We start from the raw sequence: 24,852 nt of genomic DNA, 5'->3' as shown, positions 1-24,852 counted from the left end.
AGGAAGAGCCAATTCTTATCATACATGAGTCACTGCATGTGTTTTAAGACTGTTATTACTGAAGCTCATTTTTTACCAGGACTAGGTTTTGTGTTCTCTAATTGAATAAGGAGGTAAAGAACAGTCTTGTTTATTCTGCTACTTGTGTATTCATTGCTTGACATACAAACAGCAATCTGTATGATCTGGTATTTACTACTTCATAAACTGCTGGTTAAGCTGTAAAAATCACTTCCTTCATGTCAGCACTACAGGTATCAAACAGGCTAAGAAATTCTCCTCTCTGATTAGTGAAGGTCAGCCTCTGTTGATTCTCCATGTAAAATTAATGTGCAGTTTTCATATGAGATACACTGACTGCTCATAAATACATTTTAAGAGGACAGGCAAGGCAAAACATATTAAGAGCCCTCCTGGTATATTGTTGTTAAGAATGCAGAATTAAATAAGAATACAAAAAACATTAAATGCAAAGTTAAATACAATACAAACTTTATTAAAAATAGGTTGCAAGTGAAATACAGTAGAAATGGGAAACTACAGCAGTTTTGATGTTTGTTTTTTTTTTTCAAATAATGCACAGACAAATATGAAAAGCACTTTTACACATATTCACACTTGACCTGAATGCCCAATAGCGGCCAAATCCACTCAACTGAAGGTTATAGGTATTTTTTTGCTAAGCCTTTTTCAGAGTCTAGCAGCAACAGTAATTCAGCCACAGCATAAGTTTTTTTCTTCAAGAAAAATGTGTCACTGTAAGGCTGCTAGTGTTCTCAAGATAAATTGGGAGAGGCTTGCTTTTGCTGATGAACAGACATAGCAAGCATGCAGATCCTTCATTAACACTTTGAACCAGTTTAATCTTCTACTTCATATTTAACAGGTGAAACGGTAAAAGCACACTTTCAAATAAGAAACCTGAAATACGTAAAAAATATTTACACTCCAATTTTCATTAACTTGCATTTATTTATCATACAACTCTTATTAAAAGTGATTTCATTCCTAAGGCAGTGAAAGTCTACCCCTTTGTATTTGGAAGTGTGCACAAATCCCTAAATATATATTTATAAGAGAACAATATGATACAGGGAAAAAAAATCATCTAAAGCCAGTAAAGGGCTTTGTCAAATAGAAAATTTGTTTGGAATCACAATATATATTGTCTTAACATCACACAATGAGAAAGACTCTGATGAGGTCCTTATTCCCAACATCATCAGCCACATAAGCATAGCTGAGGAAATAGTGGGAGGAAAAAGATTAACAATTAAAAATTAAATAAGGCTATAACAGTGTGAAAAAATAGCTTGAACTGCCAAAAAGGCTTTCAGTACAACCATAATAGGATGTCAGTAAAGCCAGCTAGATGGAATGGGAGCTCACTAGCACTGCTCCTCAGCATGAGCAGGGATGGTTCCTTGCTAGCACACCAGCTCTGTTAATGACCTTATGAACATTCCCACTTCCAGACTGCAGTACTGTATTTGATGCTTTGCACTTCAGTCTTCTTCTCTAATATGCCTGTTGATATCTCCATAGGAAAAAAATCTATTGCTGAACTGATAATAACAGACTTATCAATGCTGTACCAGGCCTAATTGCCCAATCACTTCTGATATGAATTTCTCAGAAAACATACCCACGTGTTCTGCTCACCTTCTGTAATCCTTGCCTTTAACACACTACTAACATTTTGGTCCTAGCTGATGAAGGGCCACTAAGTGTAGCCTACTATCTATTGCTTATGTAATTCTTAGTGAAACAGTTATCCAAAGGTTGTTATCTTCACATTTTTTCAAAGTCTGAAGCACATATAGTGGGGATACAAGAACGTAGACTTTTCCATAACTACAGAAAAAATCTTAGGCATCCATTTTAGACCCAACAAATACATAGGAATAGAGACATTTTTATTCCAAGATTCTATCTAGAGAATGTGTGTTATGCCAGTACTAAGTAATGGTAAGATCTGTATTGATATACTGATTCTTCTATGAACACCATACAGTATGTCACACTTGCATATGAAACCTTATTTAAGGTGGCCCAGACATTGGCTTCTTGTCAAACAACCTAAAATACTAACTTCTAGTGCACAGTTTAGTTTAGGCAGTTCAAGCTATTCTCACTCTCTCTGCTCAGCAGCTAAAACAAAAGTGTGTCTGTAAAACGCCAGGAAACAGAACTTATCTTTGACAAGTGCTACTTGGTCTGGTGCAAAAGAACTTTACCCCCAAAACAGAAAAAAAGTTACCTTCACGTGATTCGCATCTTTAAAAATTTACAGTGCTTTCATTGTATAAACCACAAGCTCCTGGCAAAGTAATCAGTTTTCTTGCTATTGCAACATCTCTAAGTCTTAATTAACAGTCTTAGATATAGAGGAATCAAAGTCACTCCTTTCAGAAAACATTCATTTTCTGTTCATACTTAGTAGTGTGCCCCCAATCTCAATCCCTCAATTTGGAGATCATCCATTACATCTGATAAGGTGCTTTAATCTTATTTTGTGTTCAACTCATTTTCCAGTTCCGTTAGTTTCCTAGAAGCTTTTACTTTATTGGATACATCCTGACCCTGTGAAAAAAGTCGCTGGCGTTCCCTGAACGTCAGGTTTTCTGGTGCTCCAGGTAAATCTGCATCTTGACTGCAAAGGAAACAAAAAATATTTTTTATAATTCTCATCTACAAGATCCTTAAACATAATCATTCTTGATGACACGTAATTACAGCTTCTTTGACTACAGCAAAGCAGTCTCCATTGTGTTCTGAAAGGTTTTGTTCCTCACATATACCTTTAACTCTGACATTGTGCTGTCACTTGAGAGAAATTCATGACTGGACCATGGAATAAATGGAAATGCTTGCCAATTTCAACATGAATGGCAGGTTATAAACTAAGGCTCTGCCTGGGTTAGCACAGCATTACTGCTTTGGCTAAACTAAAGCAGTTTTCTGTGGAGGCACATTTCTAAGAAAAGCACTGGAAGTGCTTTTCTCGTCCTTTTCTTGTCCCATCATCAGTATGATACATGGTAAAGCCTGTGTGAGATGTGTACACAGCTTAAATCTTTAATGCTTATTACAAGTTTTGTAGGAATCCCACTGTGGAGGTATCAGATTTATAAATACACCTAAACCAGGTGAAGTTGCTCATTTACAGTGATCATTTTGTTTACTTGTAGTGCCAAAACTTGTTGCTATTCAGCAGTGTTTCAGATCATCTAAGGGATGTGGAGAGATCTTAATTGTGTTTTATAGTAACCCATAACAGAGCCAACAGCAGAACTCTGGAGCAGCCCCCAGAGATACAATGATGACAACAGAAAATACTGCAGAAGTTGCCAAGTTAGTTGTATAAAAGTCAGTGGACTCCTGTATATCACCTTTTAGATCTTTTGTCTCTTGGATCCCGATAAACTTCCCCAGCAGCTGCTCCTGTAGATCCAGTGTATGAATTTAATCCTTATGCAAAAGAAAGAAGTAGGTTTAAGTACAGCAGCAACAACACAGAAGATTTATACTGTATTCCTTAAAAAAGGTGCAGTGCTTCTTTCAAGAAACAATTCAAATGAGAATCATAAATAATCAGAGGTCATGTGACCTAGAATATTTAATCCCAGTACTGTTAAATTCAAATCCTCTTCAAATGGGCTATTTTTTTGATTCCTAATTTTGAGTCAAAACCCATTTTGTTTAGATTGTCCAGCACATGCCAAATCATGGTCTTTATCTTAATAAGCCTTATTGTAAAACAGATACTAGAAGCTGTTCAAGAAGACCAACAGAAAGAGCAACATTCTTCATTATCCTGTGACAAACTTCACAGGAAGTAAGTTAGCTGTAGCTCCTCTCTTTCTGAGGCTAAAAGTAAGCAAAGATTAGTGTATCCCATCTTTGCAATTCAGCAGAATCTAAATTTTAGTCCCTGTTAAGTCTGATACACAAACTGTATCACTGAGATGGCCCCTCCCTCCCACCTCTGAATTTAAATTTCAAGTCCTGCAGCACTGCACCTTTAAGTTGATATAACACACAGGTTTTACACATTATATTAATTCCTTGTAAAGGCCACAAGACAAAACCTTTTATTTCCAATCAGAAGTTTAATAATTTAATTTATATTTAAGACCATATTCTCTTAATAACTGTCACGAAAAGAGTAAAACGAAGTGTAGCACACTACTCAGGTTTGTCTTCAGACAGTTCTGATCTCAATATTGTTCATGTTATGTCTTGTGAACCTTCTTTGGTACAAAAGGAGATGTTTGCTTCTTCCACTGGTACATCTAACTTCTCAGAAATATTCAGTAATTCTGAGTGAGGCTGGAACACATAAGCCAATTCAGCTAATGTGGCGTAGGAGAAATTTTTTCCATCAAAAATTTGCAGCAAACCAAATCACACTAGGTATGCCAGGCATATAAAGATTTTTTTTCCTCTTAGTTGTGAGTCTTACATTCCTGTAAGTACTGCCTTCCCTACTTTGAAAAGCTTGTGGCTGGATCCACAAGGTTTCATTTGCATTTAGATAGTGTTTTTCATTTGGGTGTTGACTTTTTCCTTGGTGAGCTGACAGACCCAATGGTCTTTAAAGACCCAGTGGAAGAAAGCACGAGAGCAAAATTTGCAGAAGCATGGTTCACTAGAGTTAACACTCAGAACAGGAAAGAGCTGTAAAGGACAGGAATGTAACAGAGTCAGCGAGATGGGAGATGGTCAAACTGCACAGTGAATTCTGCATTTTGTGCAAACGGCTTTGTACATTACGCAGGCAGTCTTCAGAGAAGCTTGAGCAATCAAGTGAAGTTAACCTGTTCTCATGGCTATTTTAAAAATTATGAAATAAGAGTATTCATAATTAGTTGTATGGCTTATGAATTAGGCTATTAAAGGCGAAGCATCATACTACAATATTCCTTAATTGTTACCAAAACCCTAACCAAATCTTTGTAAATTGTCCTTTGATTGTTTTCCACAAAAAACAAATGTGCACAAACAATACCACTGAACATTTCACTTTCCTGAGATTCATTTTTCAATTAATATTAACAGAAAGCAGGATTAGAAATGCAATTATATACTAAATAGCATTCGGGGTTGTGGATGATGGGAGGCAGGGAGAGTGGTGGTGACAACTAGTGACTGATGGCTCTAGGGTTGCCTAACTGATTACATGTACAGCCTTCTAAATGCCACATAGGGAAGGGAAGCAACGGCTTTTGCAAGCCTACATGCTGTGATGGAAGGCACATTTTACTTTTTATTACAGTCAATTTCAAATAAGAATTCCTAGAAAGTCCTTTGAAAGAAAAAAAATTAAGTACAGACATAAAGTATCCATGTTTCATGTCAGAAGCCTGCCATTTCAGAATATTTTTAATTCTTTGTGGTATCTGGTGTTCAAAAGCTGAAGTTCTTCTGGTACAAAATTGGCTGTGGGTTTATCAGTGATTTCAGGTGCATGGTGGTAGGCATTATGGTAGTACACAGCATGTAGCGTCCAGAATTATACTCCAGTTTAATGAAAACACACTGAAAAGCTAAAACCTTCCCTCACTTTCCTTTAAGATTCAGACCTATTACAGAGTTAGAGAGGAGTGACAGTGGGTTTGCAGAAGAGAGGCTATTACCACAGAGACTACTAGATCCTGAGATCTCACAGGCAACACCAGCATAAATTATCAGGCTTCCCCTGACTTTATAGGAGAATCACTGTAGATACTTTTTTTATGCAACTTGGGTGTTGTGCTGACCACAAACAGTGGAACTACTGATCATCAACTGCACCAGTGGGACAGTAATTATAACTGAGCTAAACTGTCCCTTCAGTAATATTAAAAACTACACAATACAGTGCAAAGCTTCTCTTCAGCACTGGAAGCAGTTCAATGGTAGCAGAAGCTTATCAGCCCTGCAAAGGAAAGAATGCTAATTTTCATTGCTGGAAAATGATGACTTGAGCCTCAACTGAACAGGATGTGGACAAGCAGTTCAGTAGCTTTGTATATATCCTAAATCAGATTCACATATTATTACAGCTGGATTAGAAGTGCTTCTAATAGATGGAACCTATTTGGAGGCTCATATCTTCTCAATGCCCAGGGCACACTGCTGAATAAAGCAAGTGAGTGATTTTCCTAATTTGTTAGGTAGCCAAAAAAGTGATGAGGGATGTAACACACTACAGGATTCCATTTGTGCCACTGAGACTTGAGTCCAGCAAACAAGCTGACCATTCAGCTAGAAGCCAGCATAAACACCTTCCCTTGGGATCTCAGGTGACTTGCTACCTTTTTCATTTTAGAAGGATGAATTGATCACATAGAGTTGGTTGTCAGGCACTTGTTAACTGCCAGTGTAAGTAAAAAGAATAAACTATGAGAATGTCATGGCCACCACCTTCAAAAGAACATAGAAGAAAACAAATGTAGAAGTACCAACAGATGCTGGTTTAAAGACAAAGTACTATATCAGTAAAGTGCAATCTTATCAGAGTGAGACATACTCAAATAGTCAAGTATACAAGATTACTCCTATACAGCATCAGTTCAAAAAATATCCCCAGACTTTGGACTGAATTAGCTTTGAATTCAAGAGTATAGTTCAACTAGTACTCTGCAGGTAAAATATGGTGCTGAAGTTCCTGGCAGCTAGAACTCTAACTGAAATTAAACTTCATTATGGTTAGCTTGGAGTTATACAACAACAACAAGATGAGGAGTCAAAGAAACATAGAGGTCTAGAAGGGAAGGAGTAAAACAGTACTAAGATGAAATTTAGATTTTTGTCTCTCTGCAAGGAAACTGCACTGTACAAACCAGAAATTCAGGAATGGTGCCTAATACATGAAACTGACTGCAAGACCTGTATTTCTCTTGGTGCTTGTGTATTTAAGATCTACATCTACAAATACAAATTTTAAAGCCATTTGCACACACTATTAAAAGAGAGAGAACCCTGGTACCAACAACAAAGCAGAAGATAAGATCTGTCCATGAACCCATTAGGAGAGATTTCCTGTGTTCAAGAAAGGTGCACTTCCAGATGCTCTGAGTAAACAGCAGTCAGTCATACAAAACAAATCACTTAGAGATACAGAGTGAAAGCCAAAACCAACAGTACTTCAAACTGATTGAGTAGCAGTTAAAATCATTTCTGATTCATACATGAAAGATGGAATTTTTGCTTTTGAAAAGTTTGGGTAAAGAGCAAGAAAATTTGAGAGATCAAAATAATTAAAAATTGAAGGATTCATATTAAGATCAAGATTTAAGGTAGATCACCAGAGTGAAAATAGTGATTAAGGGAGGGGGAAATCACAAAATAAGTGATTAAATCTAGAACCCTGGAGTTGAAAATACAAGGACAGTTTTGAAGAGATGACTTATTTCATTGTTTCTACCTTTAGAGCTGCTGGCATGGACGAAACTTGGTTTGTTTGATGGGGGCGGGGGCTGGCTTTTTTTGACAGTAGTACTGTTGGCATTGACAGAAGATGACTGGAATGAGTTGGAAAGAAAGATGCCATCTGAAACTGGGCGAGGCTGGCGGGAGGGCTGCTGTGGCTTAAGGGTGGCAGGAGGAAAGTCACCATAGGATTTTCTTGTGCTGGAGTACTTATCCTGACCTGCTAGATTGGAATCCTCCTCCTCATCATCATCATCATTGTAAGCAACAAACTTGGCAGTATAAATCGTGTCAGGGGAGAGGACCTGTGTTTTGAGGTAAGAGGTGTTTCGCTGAGGTGGGGGAGGAGGAGCGTTAGATGAAGGGGTTGGGGATGGGAGTTCATATTCCCGTGGAAGCGGAGGTCTGTACAGACCAGGCTCGTCAGGTTCCAGCAATCTTCGCTCAGCTTCATCGTGCTGCCTGCGCCTTTCAGCCTCTAAGCGACTGTAATACTCCTCTTCCTGGCGCCTCTGAAAGCCCAGAGGAAACAGAAACACAGTGGTCAGACATTTCAATCCATGAGATTTAAGCTTTCCATCAATGAGCTACAAACATCTTCCATCAATCTTTTTTGTCTCCTTTTCTGGCTATAAGCAGGGCATCTATATGTACTCGTACAGAGAACATTTACTACTAAGAGTGAATGATTTTCATGGGTGCACTGGTGTTTGGCCAGTGGTCAAACCGTCACATTTGCAAAAAACCAGCAGCCATCCAGTAACACAGTGTAGCTGTTATTTACAGATTTACCACTGCCTGTGGTCACTAAAGCAACTGCCTGCGTAAACTAAGGGCATTCCAGCATTTATTACTCAAACTGTAACTAGAGTTAATAAGGTGCAGATTTACTAAAGCTGTAGAAAATCTGTGGGAGAGGAATATAACTAAAATTAACTACTGCCTTGAAAAAGGAACTTTGTGATTTTGTTTCAAACTTATACAATGTAAATTAGTCAACAGAGCCTTGGAATAGATGACTGCTAACCAAGTTTCTAGTGTAAACACCAGGAACACTACTTTCACACAAAAAAAGTATTACGAAGAATTTTTCCAAAACAGGCATCAAACAAATACCGTTAAAGGCATTTAAAGCAGAAATGATGCTAATGATATCTACATGAGGTTACTGACCATTTAAAAGGTCATTAAATACCTTCTGTGTATTCTTCCTCTTTAAAAGACTGTTCTGTTTTTAAACTAAATAACATTTAATTCTGTTCAGCTCTTGTCTCAGACACACTGTAAATTAATACAAGGGTTTATTCAGTAGTTCGATAACAAATGAGGTGTATTTGGGAACTGTATGTACATTACAAAACCCTTTGCGTATAAGCATAGAATAATTTCTGCTGGGAATATATGGCATCTGAAATAACCTTAACTTCTGGTTTTAATCCACATGTTTAAAAAAATCCACCTTAATGCTTATCTGTCCAATACTGAGTCAGTCATCCTGAAAAAATAATAAATAGATCTGATCTTGTTAATCTGCGGCAAAGACATGAAATTCATCTCCTTGTACTACTCTCTAAAACCATTTTCCTGATGGTACTGAGTTCTGAGTTGGTAGAAGTATCTTAGTCAACATCTGCCAGTGAAAACTCTTTCAAGTGTGATCCAAATGTCATTTGGCTGCATCATTTTCAGAAGTTAAGAAAGCCATAGTTGTTTTTTGTTGGTTGCATTTTTTAAGGTGTCTACAGTCTACTTTTAAAAACTTTCCGCACTCCAGATACACCTTCCTCACTTCTCTCTTATTACCACCTCTTCCACTCATCCAACCATACTGTTTATGGGAAACAATTTAACAAAGCCTGAAAAATAAATGAACAAAGTTAACGTATCTAAAGTTTGGAGGCTTTTTAAACGTATTTGCTCAATCTTTCAAGATGAACAACTTTAAAATCCAGCTTTCTTTCTGAAGTCAGTGTTACTAACAGGCAAACTGAACAGAAGTAACTGCTTTCTCTAGGAACAAAAAGGTCTTAAGAAACATGCTGAGTCAAATAAGTTGCTTTGTCTTCTAGTTTGATCAGTTAAGCTTCTCATATTTATGTATAATGTCTCAGCAGAACCTACAACCCTGAATTTTTATAATTTGACTGCACACTTATCTGCTAAGATTATTTACTTGCTTTCTAGAAACCACTTCCCTCCCACAGTCCAAACATAAAAAACAATATGGAATATTCATCACTACTCCATCGTATTTCATGCTTCTCTCTGTATCTATATTAAAAAATACTACAGAAATATGTAAGTGCCATCTACTGGGACATAGGAAAACCCAATAGCACTAACTGAGCCATGATAATAAAAAAGGTATGCAATTTATGATGGGAGCTGAAGGGAAACAGGAAGTACCTGATTTCTTCCATGATTTTAAGAAAGGCTCTGAAGTTAAGAGCTTGCTCCTCCTAAGAACTGTCAGGCATTAAGCCTGCAGTACTATTTCTGCAATACCAGTCAACTCCAGCCAGCAGGAATGGGCTGTTTCTTTAATTCCTTTTTGGTTTGGATAGACAAACTGAAGCCTTGGGCCATGATCCCTACCACCAGGCTACTGTGTTTAAACCCTGCAGACCCAACACTGAGCTGGTACTGGGCAGGCTGAAGAGGAAAGGCCTGCAAGAACCCCTGTGGCACTCAGAAGACCACAACCTTTTCTTCAGCCTCTCTCCTGGTCCGCTCCTCCTCTTGCTGTCTGCGCTCCTCTTCCTGCCTGGCCCGGTCCTCTGCTTCTCGTTTCCGCATTTCTTCCAATTGTTGCTGCCGTCTGCGTTCTTCGTCCTGTAACTAACAGAGACACAATTTTAACTGGTCACTCACATGGGCAAGATGGGCCAAAAAGGTAACTAAAAATGTAACTAAATACTGGCATCTAAAAGTAACTCGTTCAGCAGAAGATGCTATGCTACAGATCCATCAATACAATTTCCAGTCATTACGAGTATGCTTTGTTACACTGGCTTGCCTAAAATCCCTAAGGAAAGAAAAAGCAAAATAGAGGTGCACAGAACTATATACATAAAAGCACAAATTACACAGGGAGACATTTTTAGCAGTCATGTATGAACCCCCAGTAGAAGACTGATGTGACTCATGCTCCAAAGAGCTTCAACAACCACAGTCTCATAGGTACAGTAAAATGAAATGAAATACTTGGAACCAAAAGTCCACAGCTCCAGCAGTCAATTGTTTTTTTCATTCTGGATTAGAATTTAAGCACCGGAAAATCATGACTCATTAGTCAAAGGGTCAATCCATTTAAAGTAACAGGCTCATTCAGCAAATCTGCAAATAGCCTCAGGAAATAAAATCTCCCACTGTATCTGCAGCAGATGGGTTTTGGAAAAAGCAGAAGGAAAGAAAACCTTTGACTACTGGGATGAAACAGCGCACAAGAACAACTCATGTCCAACAGACAATACTGGTTTATATACGTGTATGATGCTGCACAGATAGGAAAACTGAGCACTATCCAAAATTTGCATGATTCTTTAAAGCTAGCAGCATGTAAGCCCTTGATGGACAGGAATATTCACTGGCACAGTAATACAAGTAGAAATTACTGGACTACATGCTGTGTTATTTCTTACTGCTGCATATGTTTCAAAGTATTTTTTTTCCTCCACACAATTAAAAAAAATCCTTATTAGTTTAAATCAACAAATGATTTGATTTTGCTATAAACTGCATGTAACAGAGATACTTTTCTACTCCTGGATTTTATTTTACAATCCAAATTCACTTGCAGAAAAAGACCCTTAAGACACAAAGTAGTACAAGAGAGAAAGAGAAATTAAATCTTAATAGATTTTGTGAGGACAACCTTAATGCAAGTATCTTCCTCCCCAATTAATTAATAAAAAAGTATAAGCAGTTTGGCTAATTTTCTTCCAATTATTTCCCCCCATTGCTCATTTTTGAGCATGAAAGCTAAAGAACAAAATTAATTTGATGAATGTATTTTAGAGGATGCTACTTCCAAGTAAATTCCCCTTATTTAGGGCTAAAATTTTGCTGAAAACAACAAAGATAAAGTTCAGTTTGCACTGCAGAGCAGGGAACAGAGTAGTTAACTAACTTCCTGCTTGGATTAAGACTTCATGTCTCAGTTATTAGAAAGACATTATTTTAGCAAAGGAGATAATATTGCTGTCAAAAGGAAATACAGCTAGTAATTCACAAGCATTTATACAAGAGAAGTAATTTCCTCTTAATACTAATTAAAAAAAAAAAAGAAAAAAAAGGCAATCAAAAACTGCACGGTGAGAAAATACAGGAAAATTCCTGTCCCAATTATATTAGAAAAACACCCTGAACATGGAAGTTACTGCTCCCAGGTTATGGTATGGATGCCTTACTGCTTAGCAGCAAATATTCCTATTCAAAAGCACTTAAATGGTAAAGAATGTCCAACTAAATTATCGAGAAAGTTAGGACTGGTTTGTTTAATTGTCTTCTGACCATAAGGCAAAAGTTACCAAGCTGCCCACCTGGTAATTGTTGTTAACATCGGAATTGTAAGAATTGTGAAGACAACTGTATTCAGGTCAGAGGCTATTCTAGACATAATATCTATAGGAAAATGGCTAAAAATTGTATGGAAGGCAGAAATGAGAATACAGAAACTATTAGGAGGTGACATTTAATTTCCTGATGATCACTAACTAGTTTCTATTTTGGAGCATTCCCAGACCAAGGCAGGGAGTGGTAGGATGATGAGATATGCCAGAGCACATGCAGGGATGTGTCTGTAATTCTGTGTGTACAACAGTACCTAGTTCTAACTTCACCCCAAATTTTCAAGATGCAAAGGAAAATCAGCTTTGCATCTCACTTCTAGAGAGAGGGCTGTAAGATTCCCAGGTTGAGTATTTTGATTGGATGCTTCTCTATCCCAATCAGTTTCTCTCTTGTTTAAAAGACATGTTTTCACCTGATTTACTATACTTCCACTATCTCCTCCAAAGCCACGTGCTCATATTTTAACAGGGAAGAACAACTAATTTGTACAGCCAGAGTGATGGAGAAGAGCATTCTCCCAGCTGTAACCGAGCAAAGCAGCTGAGCACAAAGCACCCATTCTTCTCCCCTGCTTTGACCCAGCTCTACTGCAAAGTGCCAAGCATTTGCTCAGTCACACAGCTTTGTCTCCCTATTGCCAACATACACTCACAGCACTACTCCTACGCCTCGGAGGGCAGAGAAGTCCACCCTTCCTCTGAGCTACTGATCCTGGTAAAGGGGTCAGTGGGCTGATCCTATCAGGAATGTTAAGATATCCACAGGCTTGGCAGGCCATTCTCAAATCCAGGAAGTCTCAAATTTCAAAAATCCTTAATTTCTCCAAGCACTGCTTATAAAAGTCTAAAAGATCTCCAGGAGAACTTTAAATTTATACCTATTTATTTAACAACAGCTAAAAAGCTGTGTCAGATCTCATAGATCCTAGGGAATTTAAAAAACAAACACTATCTAAGCTGACAATTCTTGTATTAACTGTTCATCACCTTCCTTCAGCCTTGTAATCAGAAGAACAGCTATCAACCATGCTCACCCTAGACATACAAAATAAGCATCAAACAAGACATGGTTTTGTTGTTGCTGGTTTTGGGGTTTATTTAAAAAACAATTACTTGGGTATATGAAGTGGCATTGTTTAGATGCATTTATGTCTTGAAAGTCATGTGAATGGGATAAAAATAATGAAATTATGAAAAGTGGTATTTTCTGGGTGTAGTGTTCAACTATTTTAGTATTAGCTTGCTGCCTTTTTTTAAAACTAATTTTATGAACATCATAAATCATCGACTGACTCAGGCCATGCATCCATCTAGCCCAGTATTCTTCTCTCTCTGACCAAGGCAAAAAGAGCTGCACTTGAGCCTGGCCTTCTCTTCTAGCATTCCCCTGGCATTTAGCACACTACTAGAGATGTCATCTGGTACAGCCTTGTCTAATCCTCTGAGCAGCTGCTTGCAGGCGTGATGTCTATGTATTTGTCTAATCCATTTTTCAAGCTGCTGATACCGTCTGCCTTCACCAACCTCCTGTTGCTGAAAGATCCAGATGTTTGCTGTCTGCTTGGAAAAGCTTTCTATCTATTGAGCTGCAGCTCCAGGAATCAAGGTTTGAGCAAAAAAAATATAGATAGTACTTTGAAAATATTGGTAAGATACCAAGTCTGAAAAATCCACGACTCCTGGCTTGTCCTTAAATTCAAGAAGGTGAAATGCTTCACCTGTTCCACTGCTGTAAACTGTTTAACACTCACTAGCACACAGATAGAAAACTGAGCACCTTAGATTTTATAAGAAGTATGCATTTTAAAAGGTGATTTTTTTTTCATAAGGCAGTCCTGAATATTCAAATCCATATTTTGAACCAACACATTGACACTTTTTCCAAGCAGCACAAATTAAATTTTACTAATATCCCCTTTCTTTTAGAATTGGTACACTAATTACACAGAAATTGACTTTGAAGGGGATGCATTTTTGCTGTGGAAGACTGCAAAACTCCTTTTCTATGCCTAATGAGTGCAATAAAATACAAAATTAGCTGGAGTAATAGCAATTACTGTTGCAGTTTGAAAGCCTGTCATGTCTTAGATCCAAGAGAATAGTATTAACCAATTGAAACTGAAATTATATTGTAATTTAATCATTGCATGTTTATGCAACCAGCTTGGAAATATCAGTTTGGAAGTGATTTCTGAGTTTACAATCAATTTTTATGTTAATCTGCCAAAACCAAACACCTGTAACACCTGCAAACAACAGGGTGTCAGCATGTGCTGAAGAAGTGTGCTGTATTATTAGGCTCTCAGTACAATTTCCCTTCAAACTGTAAAGGAAATGTTCTTAGAGCTCTTCTAAAACCTGCATGGGTGCAAAAGGGAAAGGAAGCAATCTTACCTCACAGCCTGTTCATTCAAAGTTATTAGTAAGATTTTATAAACAAAATTGCACAAATCAGTAGATACAGTTTTTGTTAGATCACTGCTGCAACAAACAAATCAAGTCTGCAAGCAGAACACAACATCTAAGAGGAAGGAAACACAGGGAAAGGAATCACCATATCTGAAAACATTCAAATGCATGCTTGCAGTGAAATGACTGCTTACAGTACCATAATGATCTCTGAACACCCAAAGATGCCAGATCATCATCCAAAGCACATAGGGCTGTTATTAATAATAATAAGGAACTGAAATGGGAAAGAGATATTGAAGAGAAAGAAACAAACATACCAAATCTAGAACAGAGATTGCTGGCACAGCAGTCTGCTGCAGGTAGTAAGAAAGGGGAAAAAAAAGAAAGATGCACAGTGTAAATAAAGATAGGTTAGACATGTGTTATTTCAAAAGCATTTTCTTTTATTTGTTTAGTTGGCTGTTTTAGAATGAGGAACTGAATGGACATAAATGTGAAATACAGAAATTAAAACAAATAATCCAAAATATCCAAATAATCCACCTCAGTAGTTCTGCAAAGATGCTACTTAACTGCATCTCTAAAAGCGAAATGTAATCAAAATGAAAACATGAATTCAGTTCAATACAACTGTTTTTTTTTAGTTTCAAAATGTTCCAAAAAGCTGGAAGAACTTCATGCACAAATAGTGTTTTAAAGCCAGCACTTGCAGAGAAGACTAATATTGTTATGCAATACAACTGGCTTTTTTTTATTAACACGTGGCTTTCTTAGCCTTGCCACAGTAAAATTTTTAAGACACGGTTTGTTAAAATGGCAGTTACACATTAATTTTTATGCCCATAGGTAACTGTCTATGTGCCACAAATTGCCTGTTAGCAATGCTGGACTTTAGGGAATCCTGTTTGCCGATATTTAGCTTTTTCTTTCTTCAATTTCCAAGTTTGAGGTATCTATTCTTTTACACAGTAATAAAGTTAGGCATAAGGGGGAAAAAAGGAAAGCAATGCAGACTGCAGCGAACACGAGAAGAGTAAGTTTACGAAACGAAGCTGCCAAAACAATCGTGAACTTAAATCCCACTCAAGCCACCAGCTATTTCTGAATGTCAAAACAAGCATGTCCAAACATTTCTCAGGAATTAAACACTGCTTATCACAGAATTAAGTAAACTCTTCAAGACAAACACACAGAAGACACTGAACATATTACAGAGCTAGCTTTTAAGCCTGGAAAAGCATAGCTATTGGTATGTAATTTTGGAATCCATGCTGTTATTCAGGAAAGAACAGATTTTCCTATAGACACTTTTTCTCAATAACAGTAGATTTAGCAGAGTCTTGGGAGACAACAGCCACCAGCAAGAATGGTTAAAAATTTCACCATACTGTTCAGTTGTATTATCTTATTACATATATTATGAGCATTCAGAGAACTGAAGCTAAGGCAGGCAAACCTCAGATGCTGATTAAACTGGACACCATGAAAAATCCAGGCCTCCGATTAGGAGGAGCTGGAGCTCTAGACAGGGTGTATTAGCTATTACACCATCCAATACCACACAGCTCAAGCAATGCTCCCTCCACTGCTGAGGTCAGCACTGAGGGGTGGTAAAGGTAGAGGTAGCAGCTGTATCAGACCAGCAAGTTGGAATGTCTGTTCAGCTCACTACTCCCTGGAAACAGTAGGCATTCAGTGTCTGTGTTCATGACCCAAGACTATAAATAAAAACTTTTAGAGGTAAATACACTGGGGAGGAGAGGGAGAAATCACACTATTTTTATTCCTGATTCTCCTACAAACCTATGTAATTTCACATGTTTTTGCTTACCTTTATCCAAGCAAATTTTTAACATAGTTTACCTTCTAACCATACTCTAGGTACATGGCAAAATACCTTTATCCAAAGGAAACTTTTCTCTCCCCAAAACCAGAAAAATAAATTCAATTGCTAAAATTGAATTCTATAAAAGGTAGCTTTGATATTTTCACAATATATTACTTAACTGATGAAACCACTCTAAGTTACTAATTTTAAAATTCAAGCCATTTAAGAAAGTCTCATCCCCTTTACTGTCTAAGAACATCAAAACACTCAAAGCATGAAAACCCACCAAGCTAGAAATTTACAGTATTTTTTTCTAGAAAGGATTTTACCCTTGCTCTTCTTTCTGCCTCCAGTCGCTGCATGATGAGCATAGTATCCACCTCATCATCCTCTTCTTCATCGTCATCGTCATCCTTTTGCTTTGATTCTTGCAGTCGCTTTTGGAACTGCCACTCAAGCATGAGTTTGCGGAGGCGGTCGTTTTCTTCTGCTGTACGATCAGGTTTGTTCTGCAGGTCCTGAATCTCTTTACTCAGCATGTCCACGATGTGCATCTGTTGCTGCTTTTCCAGCTTCTCCTTCGCATCCCGTTTCCACGGATCTGGAGAGAGGCTGTCACCAGAGGACAGTTCTTCCTTGCTGATGGTAATGTACTGCAGGTCTCTCCGCTCAATAGTCCGCGGCTGCTGTTGGGGCTGCAGCTCTCGAATAACTGTTTCTTGAGGCCTCTGCAAAGTTGAGGGCTTTTCTGATTTCACTTGTTGAAGGGAGACAGGAGGAACCACAGGCTGAGCAGGAATTAGTGGCTGAGAACGCATTTGGCCCAATTTTCTCTCCTGCTCACGACGTTTCCTTTCTCGTTCTTCTTCCAAACGTGCCTTTTCCTTTTCATACCACCTCTGATGCTCTTCTCTTTTTTTACGCTCAGCAGCAGCTACCTGGGAGGATGCTTGTGCTCCTATCTGGTTTGGAGGAGGAGGTGGAGGAAGAGGCAAATCCATTTGTAGTTCATCAAATTCAGCAGCATAATGCACTGGAGGAGGAGGCGGCGGAGGGGGAAGATCTGTTCTGATGGGCTGGGAAATGGCCACTGGAGTCGGTTGGCTAGTGGCTGGAGTTTTCCAACGGCCAGGTCCACTTTTAGTTAAACAAGACCCAGGCGACACTGGTTTGGAGGAATGGTTCAGATGTTCCTGGCTAGATGTGCTGGAATCCACAGATGAATTCATCCACTGATCGCTGTCTGACTTCCGATCAATATACTCCACATCCTTGCGTATAACGACTTCCAAACGATTCCTCTCTGGCTGGAAAACTTTGTCTCTGAGCTCTTCCTGAGAACGAGTTACACGCTGAAAAATATTAAACAAGGCATGTGTATCATAGTCCATCCACATTAAAACATATTTGAAAATGGCTTACAAAACACATTCTTATTACTGAAAGTAATTACTTTTAACGAATTTCAGCATTTCCATACCCAGTAGGTTTCCCAAAACCAACAATAAAATATTTTTCTCAGTCTTCTCAACTCATTTAAGTGATGGAAGACTTAGCAAGCTCCTGGGAACTGCCTGGTAACTGGACTGGGAGGAATGATGAATGCAAAATGGAGTTTAAGCTGAAAACCTCCCCAGCTCGCACAGTTTCTCAGGACTATCCCTGACACCCCCTCCCCCATGTGTGAGCATGGAAGTCCTGGTAGCTCTGAGCAGTGGCTCAGTCATACCAGCTCTGCCATTCAGACTTCAACTGGCTTCACTGAGCATCTTTCCTACTGGGAAAGCAAACACAAAGGCTGCAGACAGAGACAGAAGAGCGCCTCTGCCTACCCTCCTCCATTAGCAGGAGAGATGCCCTGCAGGAAGCTCCCATTACTGACACAATTCAGGGTACAGAATCCAGGCAGGCAGTCTAATTCTACCTGCTCCTGGAACATGAGTATAATGGTCTGAGATTTTTGTCACGTTAGTGCAACACCAAGTCTTTTTCTATAGAAGCTCTGGGTCCCATTGCACTGAACAACCACCTGAAAAGGAACACTGGACCATAAACCAGGCTTATTAAATCTGTTAACGATTTTCTTGAAGCAAATATTCATACTTTGAATGTTAGGAACTGCTAAGGACTGAACACATAATGCACCAATTATCAACAATTGAGAGAAGACTAACAAAGCAAACTCCTTTTATCTTCCTCCATCAATGACCTTAACCATGACCTCTAAAGAATGCCTTCTTTGAGAGGAACAAGTGTATTTTTTATGCTCTATTAGTCCAACAGAGCTGAACACAAGTTATTTGTGGTAGATTTGCTGTAAAGATGCACCTAGCCAAAGTTTGCTAATGCCTTCAGAATAGAAAACAGGCATTTAGCAGCTTTTTTTACAAGCCCTGTTTTTCTGCAAAGATTAAAGTGTATTTTTTTATTTTTGTAAAAGTTTTTCTTCTGTTTTCTTCTAATTTTCAACTTAAAAGAACTATTGTCTGGCAGGGAAAATCTATTAACACTTTCAGCGCTAGTAAGGAGTTAAACCTTCTATTTTGCTTTAGCAAAATCCTTTTCTGCCCTGCCTTCAGCCTTAAGGCTATAGCTCAAATTCAGTGTCTGTCAACAACTTTAATAGATGGGCTTCATCTTTACCAGTTTTAACCACCTCATCTAAGCTAGTCACTTAAGTTTGTTTTAAGCAGGGGAGAGATGCATGTCCAGGCAACAATTATCATAGAATTCAGTCAAGACAAATGGGTAGGAACTGTTCTCTGGAGACACCCACCTCCCTTTCTCCCATCACTGACAGAGAGCATGTAGATGTTAGCTATGCAGCTAAGATTAAGTGAGAGGAAATCATGAAATGTGTAAGAGTTAAGCATGGAAATTCAGTGAAATATTTCTGTATCTATTTGCTAAAGTTGTTCAACTTGCAGCATTTCCCTTTCAAAATGACTGTCTTACTTTGAGCAAAACATCTATTTTTTTTAACAGCTCAAATAACAAGAATTTTATCTCTAGAATACTAAAAAACCACTAAAATAAGTGACTTTTTACTGAATACACTTGCCCATGCATGTGTGAGCAACCTATAAACAATTTTTTCTTTGCTTACTTAGACAGAATCTCGAGCTAATTTACACAGCACTTTTCCAAAAGTAAAAGATAAGCCTGGTGTAAGGCTCTGCTTTTATCACTAATTAAGAAATAGCAAGGAAAAAAAAGCTCTCTATATTTTTAAGTCTGGTAGATTAGAGAAAGAAGATGATCCAGTAACTAGATTTAGGAAATCTAGGTTTAATTTCCTGCATGGATTTGAGTGAAGTTCTCACTAAAAGGAGCAGAACAGCACTGTGTTTGAATTTCTAAAAGTACAATGGGTGTAAATTCCTTCCATATCAAGATGCATCTACACTTTGATAATAGATACGATTTGAAATTACGTATTTCTGTTTTTTAACTGGAGCAGGGAATGTGTTTCAGTGAACACCTTGGATAGGCCTCAAGAACTGTTTTATTTCAATTTTAATACTTTGTCACTTAAAAAACACACCCTTCAGGCAAATATTTTTCGACATAAACCTTCTTAGAAGAATGGAGATTTAGTTTGCTTTTCAGAAAGCCACAGAACATTTTACATGATGAACCCTACTACCACTTACACCTCATTATCTCCAACAGGGGGATTAAAATATCCCAGATAACAGGTCTGCAGAACATGGTAACAAATTCTGTGAAAGGAAGCGGGGAGAAAAAAGGCAAAATGCGAAGGAAAAAAATCCAAATCATAGGGTTCCTGAACTCAAGCCCACCTTGGCAAAAGTACAGTTGTTCCCATCTTATGGTATAGTTGTAGAGAACTGACTATTCTGAAAAAAGTCTCTAGCAGCCCAGGAATGGAAAGCAAGAGGTTTTCTTCTGATTTGTTTCCTCATACTGAAAAAAAATTACTTCTTACCTGCATGGTAGTATTGATAGAATTATTACTTTCTGCCTGAAGCTGTGGTTTTTCTTCATAACTTGGCCACTGACTCTGAGCTGGACCCATTCGATCCTGCGACTTTGAAGCTGGAAATGTGAAATATTCTCTAGTATAGGTCTGTGTTGGGATGGGATAAGCTTCAGGTCGTGGTGGCAGAATCTGTTCCTGAAAAAGGGAGAAAAAAAACAAGGTAAGATTCTCTAATCACATAGATCTGTATTGAAGATTGCTCTAAACATGCTTTTTCCAAATATTTTCTTTTGGCTCCTAAGAGCATTACTCATGTGGGACAGGAGATGAAGAGGTTGCCTAGCATCAAATATAACTGTAGCTATGACTCATGTTTTTATGGTCTCAAAGCGAGTATGCAACATTGTACAGACCTAAAAATCACAAGGACAACTTCATGAACAAAATTTAATGAAATCATTGAAAACTTTCCAAACCTTTCATTAGCTGTAATAAGCAAAACCCCACCCAGTCACAAGCAACAGCACTGTGGTCAAATAGTTCAGTGAGACACTGATTTGAGTCAAGTCCACTGACACTACTAATAGATAAAGAAAGTTTAATAGCCAGCATTTTGCTTGCCATTTCTGACCTCTGTACAAAGATTTCCAGTAGAGACTGAGGTTATTTTGGTGGTAGTTCCAGATGCATAAGCATTCTTTCCCCCAGGGCTTGGAGGCTGATCTGTTGGAAAGTTAAAGGAAGCATTTACATGACTGTTAATAATAATTTACAAGCCTTAATAAAGACTTAATAAAGTAACAGTATTCACAAAATAACTATTTTGTCTTTAAGTAGTTCTAGCAAGAAGCTTGCTCCAAATGTTACCACTACACTGGTATTTTAAACTTAATCCATTTTTAAAAACAGTCACCCCCTTTTGAATACAACAGCCTCTAAAACTACTGCAGGAGGAATCTATCCCCTAAAGAAGGATAACTTTTCTTACTTGCTACATTGGGACTGGAACGATGATCAGCCCTGTTCTTCATCAGTCTGTCATCCCCTGGCAGCTTCTTTGGTTCACTGTACTCCGTCCAGGGCAGCTGGGGACTCTCAGGTGATCCATTTTGCGTGGAATTGTTGTACAGCTCGAAACCTTCACTCTTTGGTCGGGGTTTACCTGAGCCACGGCGGTCAAAAACTGTAACAGTTGGATATGTAGTTTCTCCTTTTCACTTAACTACTGCCTAGCGTATTTTTTTTCAAACCAGAGCTACCTTGAGCTTATATTTAAAAATTAAGTTCCCAGTAAAGCAAATGCTAGATTTAAAAATCTTTATTTCTTCAAATATGTAATCCCAACCTTCTATCAAATGTACAGAATTCCCTCCATCTGTATTCTTCAAAAGAACTTCCGACAAGGTACCACAACAATTAGAAAAACTAAACATGTTATACTGAGAGGTCTCTGGATGTCTGGGACATATGGCATCTGGGATGGTGGTGTCAACTGTGATAATAAGGATTTGTTCTTTTAACCCATTCTCTCCTCTACTGGTACTGTATGTAGAAAATGTCTTCATTAACAAAATTATTTCCTTTACAATACTATTTTATATTGGACTTTAATATGTCTTTTGTTAGTACCCCGAAGTAGGATGATAAAATAAAACACTGGAGAAGCATCCAAGAACTTCTTATGATCAGACACTGAAACTTAAGAAGATACATTTCAACACTTCTAGTTAAAAAAATAATTAAAATTCAATGGCAAAATACATTTCAGGGCTTCTGTTTACATTTATTTCTCTCCTACTAGTTACATTGCACTCTGTGGTTACAAAGAAGACATATTCTGAGAGGAGAGAAGCTCTTATAAAAGGGACAAAAATGCCATTGAGTTTAATGCCCTTTATATTAATTATATTCCATTTGTTAAAACAGAAATTAATTCAAATCAGAATTGTGTTTAAATGCATAGTTAACTTTTAAAAGGTACATGTGCAAAGGATTTATTCATTACTAAACTAGGAAAATTTCAAGCAGTATTTAAAACCAGATGAATTTCTGATAAGAAAGGAAATTTCTTTTTTTCTGTGCAATTACCTTTCTTTTCTGATTTAATATTATAGTAACGCTTGGTATGATACTGTAAATTATTCTATTTTCTGCATTCTCATGAATGCAGAAGACAGACTTACAAAGCTTTTATTAACATCAGTATTAGTATCTTTACCTCTTTGCATCATTGGGGATGGCTGATTAAGCAGGGTTGCCAGGCCATGGTAAATTGCTCCTTGTTTTGCTACTTCTAGTGTTACTACAGAACCTGTCCTAGTCATAAGTTCTGCTGCCCTGCAAAAAAAGGCAGCGCAAATAAAACAAAATTAAATTAGACACTGTATTACTTAGTTACCCTTATTATCATTAATCTGTTGCTTGACAAAGCACTCTTTTTCAGATTAATACTTAAAATCACTTTGAAAAAAATTACAAGATAATGACAAGAAGATAGGCTTATGCACACAGACAATACCTACTGGGAAGTACTATTTAGTCCCAGTTTCTGCTTCAAAGGTCAGAAGCCAAAGTATTTAAAATTAGACTGAAATAAAGATTGTTCAAAACCAAAATCCAAATGTATGATACAATCTTACAATCTCTTCTATATAAATAAGCCATACTGTATGAAAAGAAGAGAAAAATACTACACAAACAGTTGAATTTGTTGCTAAGGTTATCCAGAGGCAGTTATCAGACACCAAGACAAAGCATAAAGTGTAAAAATCATGAGCTTCTGCCCATTTTGGTACATCATTAAGCTAACATTTTCTTTGTATAAAAACTACCATGGAAAGCATTCCGTACCTCTCCTGGGACAGGCCCACCAAACTTCGACCATCCACACTAAGCAACTGATCCCCTGCGGCCAGACGACCATCCTAGATACGTGTTCAAGAGAAGGAAATTCATACATCAATGCTAGCATGATCTCCACTAAAACAATCAATCATTCCCAAACTACTGAATCATACAAACTAGTAAACAAAGGATTTGCAAGCATTTCTGAAGGCTCTTACTACTTTTGAAATTGATGAATTAAGAATATTACTGACCACATCTGCAGCACCTCCTTTCACAACAGACTTGACATATATTCCAAGTTTGTCTTGACCAGCACCCTACAGAGAAAGAGGCGTTAATTTAGTTAATTTATATTTGATCTCTTAAGCACTCCACAAACTTTAGAAAAGTTTACATGGTTAAGTAAACCTCTACTTTCTCATTACTTTTATATATTTTCAAACTGGAGAAAAACCAATTATGCAGAGAAAAGTTACATTCAATTAAAGTCACATGAAAAATTTAATAGTAGGCTTATCAAAACGGCAAGCTTTGTTAGAAGCAAAGAATATTTGGTCTTAATGCAAGTTTGAATAAAAAAAATACATTAACTAAAACTTATACTTCAGAAGTTTGCTCTAGTCTCCTTCTAATAAGAAATACTTATTTGCACTTTTACACACATGTTAATTATAACTCTTTGTATTATGTTTTTAAAGAGAACACTGTACCCCAGTGAAACAACGTAAACTGCAGATTACATGAAAACGGAATAGAAATGTTTTTTTACATTCATTAGGACTGTAAAGGAGCCAGTGTAAAGAAACAGAGAGTGCCTTTAGCTTTACATAAACAAGTAAAGCAGACATAAGTATTTTAGAATTGACAGAGCCAATATTTAAGTCTAGTGCAAAACCATGCAATTTTGTCCATAAAACATCTTTTTCAAAAGTGTTCTGCTACATTTTGGAAGGACTGTTAACAATGAACTTATTGCAAGACAGATACCAACAGATACCAAGATACAAGAATGGAAGCATCTATTCAAGCCATGCTGTTGTGTCATCCACATGCTCCAATGTACAAGACACCACACAAATCAGTCCAAATGTTAGTATCACAAACCTTTCAATTGTCTCTTATAATGTAAGACTATTACTTGTCATTTATCTACTTCAGCAAATGGTGCCATTTCACTCTGCAAGTCACTTAGGAGAGTGCTAAGTATGTTTTCAACAGATTTAATTGTAACATCATTTTTCTTGTACAACCCCCCAAGTTGCTTTGATATTGAACATACAGCTTACTCCTTTTTTGCCCTCCTCCTTTGCAACTCTTCTGTTTTGGTAGCAAAAGCATGCATTGCTCCCATTGTTTTAATAGAGTAAAATAAGAACCAAGGTGAAGATTATTCCAAAGCTAGTGTTACACAGACATGGTTTTCTACACAAGTGAAAGACCTATTTTCATTAAGTCTTAGGTTAATCCCAAATGTTTACACAAAAGACGCAGAAAAATAATTCCTTCAAGTCTTATGATTCCAGATTGACATTCGACATGTCCAAATTTTTCATAATAATTGCTTAAGTCATACTTATGGGTAAAAAGGAAAAATACAAAAAATAACTGAAATACAGATACTTTCTTTGTCTAGAAAGAATAAAAAGAAATTAAGAGAGTTCAGTTTCTTTTTGGTTTGTTTTTTTTTTTTTTTTTTAAGCTTTAAAGAAACACTGCTGTAACTGCAGAATAATTTTAACTTTATACCAGACAAATTGGCTAAAGTTATGAGAAACACAAGTCAGAAGATAGCTAGATAAATGTAATGGAAAATGAAATCATGCTTCACAAATCTC

General features: G+C 37.4%; 1 protein-coding gene across 15 annotated transcripts in view; it reads right to left on the bottom strand.

Moving 5' to 3' along the window:
* Positions 1–508: 508 nt before the first annotated feature.
* The window catches only part of AFDN (afadin, adherens junction formation factor), a 115,318-nt gene continuing 90,974 nt past the window's right edge, over positions 509–24,852 (bottom strand). For 6 of the 15 annotated variants that reach the window (XM_058802841.1, XM_058802849.1, XM_058802842.1 and 3 more), the window contains 11 exons: positions 23,269–23,334; positions 23,021–23,094; positions 22,389–22,507; positions 21,159–21,353; positions 20,802–20,893; positions 20,177–20,365; positions 16,557–17,579; positions 10,120–10,254; positions 7,637–7,928; positions 3,393–3,471; positions 509–2,653 (listed from right to left, as the gene is read on the bottom strand). In XM_058802841.1, the coding sequence (XP_058658824.1) occupies positions 2,509–2,653; positions 3,393–3,471; positions 7,637–7,928; positions 10,120–10,254; positions 16,557–17,579; positions 20,177–20,365; positions 20,802–20,893; positions 21,159–21,353; positions 22,389–22,507; positions 23,021–23,094; positions 23,269–23,334 (2,409 nt within the window). In that variant the 3' untranslated portion in view covers positions 509–2,508. Of the gene's footprint in view, positions 2,654–3,392; positions 3,472–7,411; positions 7,929–10,119; positions 10,255–14,716; positions 14,753–16,556; positions 17,580–20,176; positions 20,366–20,801; positions 20,894–21,158; positions 21,354–22,388; positions 22,508–23,020; positions 23,095–23,268; positions 23,335–24,852 lie in introns of all 15 variants that reach the window. The other 9 variants (XM_058802835.1, XM_058802838.1, XM_058802837.1 and 6 more) reach the window with 5 other exon arrangements.

This window comes from Ammospiza caudacuta, chromosome 3, assembly GCF_027887145.1.
Source record: "Ammospiza caudacuta isolate bAmmCau1 chromosome 3, bAmmCau1.pri, whole genome shotgun sequence".
NCBI classification, from domain to species: domain Eukaryota; kingdom Metazoa; phylum Chordata; class Aves; order Passeriformes; family Passerellidae; genus Ammospiza; species Ammospiza caudacuta.
This window is presented reverse-complemented; position numbering and strand designations above follow the sequence as displayed.